Below are 3455 nucleotides of genomic sequence, written 5' to 3'. Positions count from 1 at the left end.
TTTTCAGCCTTTGAATCAAGCAACTTTGATTGCTCATCTGACACATGAACTGACAACACCTAAAAACATGCCATTTATTGCAACAAATTTTTGGCAAAACTGTATACAATTGACACCTTATTACTAATTTTTTACATGAATTCAATGCAGATGCGGTGTTCGTTGTTGCTGTCTTTGGAAGCCGTGTCCTTGCAGTCTGGCCAAGGAATGTAGGTACAAAATTTAATTTTTTGGCCTATCTACAATCACAGGAAACTCTTATATCTCATTTGCGAGGCACAGGCTTTGGAGACCTAGAATTAGAGACTATAGGACTTTGCAAAATGGAATCCTTTGAGTTTATGCAATCCACATCCTTAGAGCCACTAGAAATCATGTCATTCATGGAAGATTATGCAGTTCTCTTTGAGCTTAATGAGCCTAGGTTACAACAAAGGAGAATTGTGTTAAAGTCCTCAATAGAAAATTGAGATGGCACTAAAGGTACAATCGCATTAAACAAAGATGATCCATCATTGTGGATTCCCACTCATAAGATGTCTGACCATTCCCTTAGCTTCTAAGGATATGAATAACGGCAAGAGAACCTAGAAGAACTAAAGAGAACTCACTAAAACTCAAAGTGTGCCAATTGTATGAAGCATAGTAGTAGCACTAGCTAGCAATATCGACCAAGCCACTTAGTATTTACAAAGGGCCTTTTTTGGAATGGATATATCCAGAGACGTAGCTGCAGTTGCACATGAAGTACACTGGGCAGCAAGGTCATAGGATTCAAACATTGATTTGCAGAGGCCATTTGGTTCTTTAGGCAACATGAGTTTACATCCCATGGCAAAGGGGATCAAGTCAATAAATTTCTTCAAAAGCTTCAAACTTAGGCCATGGTATTTGTAAGCCATGCATGAGGGATTACCAAATGGCGTGGGAAGCAATTGCACAACCACAACTATCATGTACCATAACCTTTTGCAAGTTAAAATGCACAAAGGAGATTCCTTCTTTGCTAGCTAAAACACACCCCACATTTTCTCTTATTAAATTAGTGTTACTATCCTTGCTAGCTATGAATATGTACCACTTTGCCTCAATACTCCAATATTTACTATAGTGTGTGCATGAAATTCAACTCTATCTATATTAATTTCCTAAAATGTGTGTGCAAAAAGTTAAAATAAGATAGGTTGGGGCTTTTAAAAAAATGCTCTCTCTCAACCATGTATTAGAGGGGACATAAGTTCAATATACAATAATTGACACTCTTTGCACTCCTTATGATCTACTCTCTCCTTTGTCTAATCCAAAGAGAAATACACATGATATAGAAGGCAAATCTGACCCTTGTCATAGGTCATAGAAGGCTACCAAGACTAGGCATACTATAATGAAAGCAACCTCTATATTGTCTATGATAATGCATTGGACTATTCATATGGGTGTGGTAGTTATGCGAGGGAAAGGGGGGATGCGAACTACCGTGAGGAGGGAAGAGGTGCCATCATCTGCATAAGAGAAAGATGGGAAAACAAAAGCATGGCCTGTTGGTGAAGGAAGCGATACGAAGTGTGCGCAAGGCGAACTCAGAGTTCGCCGTATTCTCTGTTCCAACTAATGACAACTTGCTTTGCCTTTGGCACAAGAGAGAGAGAGAGAGGAGGGAAGACTGACTGGGAAGGCCGTTATTGTTTCATAAAGAACTTTGGGAGGGGGGACCGCAAGCATGACTTGTGCTAAAAAAAAAAACCGTTGTGTTGCATGGTGGTTATCAAGGATGCAGTAGCGATGATTTGGGGAGACATGATGAATCACAACGCAGAAAAATTACAGGAAAAGAGGGCGCTGTTTTTGCAGACGAATGTGTGCCTCTTAGGAGGTAATTCGTTTATGAACAGGGGGGTGCCATGACAGAGAGAGAGAGAATGGCAGAAGTCGGCGATGTGCGGCTAAACGCCACGTTGTCTGAGGAGAGGGGCCAAGATGGTGGAGAGAGAGGGAGAGAGAGAGGTTCGCCATGACCGAGTTACAGGGACGCATCCGAGAAGGACAAAGAACGATGCTTCGGGACAACGTCGAGAGCGTCTACAACCTCATCCCTCCTCCCCCTTCCTCCACTAGCAAGCACCGCTCTTACCCCAAATCCAAGTACAATGCAGAGGAAGATACATTCTTGACATATGCCAAGTTGAGGCGGTCCAAAGCAACATTTGGGCATCTGCCGGGGTTGCAGAATCCCCACACCGATGAGTTTCTGAAGAAGCATTCGAGGGTCAAACTTCGGCCATTTGTGATTCGGACTCCAAAAATACGCTTCAAGCCGCCCATTCCACACGATAAGCCAGTTCTTAAGCATCCCCACAAGGATTTTATCACTTCAAATGCTGTTGAGATAATCCATTCGACACCAAAGAAATTGCTGGTTTATGTGCGGCCGTATGTTGAAAAGCCTGATTACGGAAAAGTTCCAAAGTATCTTGTGAACTATAATAAAGTTTTGAAGGAAAATCAAAGTAAAGCAAACTCAGAAGGATCTAAAAGGCAGGGAGTGGGAACTCAACCAAATACCAGGAGGTTGGAAGAGTTCGAGAAGCAAGAGCTAATTGAAGGGCTTAAGAAGAAGTGGTAGCAAGTGAATACAACATATCAGAAAACCTCAGTAACACTTGATACCTTGGCTGGACTGCAAGAGGACGCGGACCCCAAAGACGCAATCACGACTCGCGGGTTTTCCAAGTAAGTGTCTAACTGGTTTATCTAAAATAAATGATATGGCATGATAATTTCTTTAGTTTAATATTTTTAAAATATGTCTTTAAACCCGTTTTCTCATGCTACATGGTTGTTTGTATTTATCGGTACTGGTTTTTATTTATTAAAAAAAAAACAGTCGAAAATACTAAAAAATGACTTAAAATTATCATAAATAAAATTTTATAAAATTACTATCTAAAAATTTATAAGTTCTGATATTTTTCCTATAAAGCTTATGAGTCAAGGAATTTACTGAATTTCTATCAAGATGTTTAAAGATGTTTTGTTATATTCAAAAATTATAAAAGAGTTATATTTAGGGAAAAAGCATAGTTTTCCTTTACGTAAAATGTGTTATTTATTGATATAAACTATGGATTCTCAGTGAAATATTGGAAACAAAATCTCTGATTTGTTAGTGCATTTATGTTGTAAGGGTTAAAGAAAAGAAATAATGATTTAATAATATTTTACTTAAGAAATGCTCGTATAAAGATATGGTGTTTTGGTTTTGAAAGGATAGATTATACACGGTGTGAACATTTAGGAAACATGGGAAATTACAAATAAAAAGTTTGACAACACTTTATAATGATTAATAATGTTAGGTTGCAGTTATAAAATTTAGTTTAAATTAAAACCAAAATAAAATCAAACAATTTGATGATTGGATGGCATGAGGAAAAAGCCTCAGTATATATATTAGA

The 3455-nt window shown here is 38.4% G+C and overlaps 1 protein-coding gene across 1 annotated transcript; it reads left to right on the top strand.

Moving 5' to 3' along the window:
• The first annotated feature begins 2011 nt into the window (after positions 1 to 2011).
• Positions 2012 to 2667, top strand: LOC148021838 (uncharacterized). Its single transcript, XM_087696763.1, has one exon. It carries the CDS (start codon positions 2012 to 2014, stop codon positions 2621 to 2623), a length of 612 nt encoding a protein of 203 aa, XP_087552889.1. The 3' UTR covers positions 2624 to 2667.
• The last annotated feature ends 788 nt before the right edge of the window (positions 2668 to 3455 follow it).

This window comes from Lygodium microphyllum, chromosome 17 (genome assembly GCF_053477565.2).
Source record: "Lygodium microphyllum isolate KBCC chromosome 17, Lygodium_microphyllum_v1.1.10, whole genome shotgun sequence".
NCBI classification, from domain to species: domain Eukaryota; kingdom Viridiplantae; phylum Streptophyta; class Polypodiopsida; order Schizaeales; family Lygodiaceae; genus Lygodium; species Lygodium microphyllum.
The sequence above is the reverse complement of the archived record's forward strand: the minus strand, read 5'-3'. Positions and strand labels throughout refer to the sequence as shown.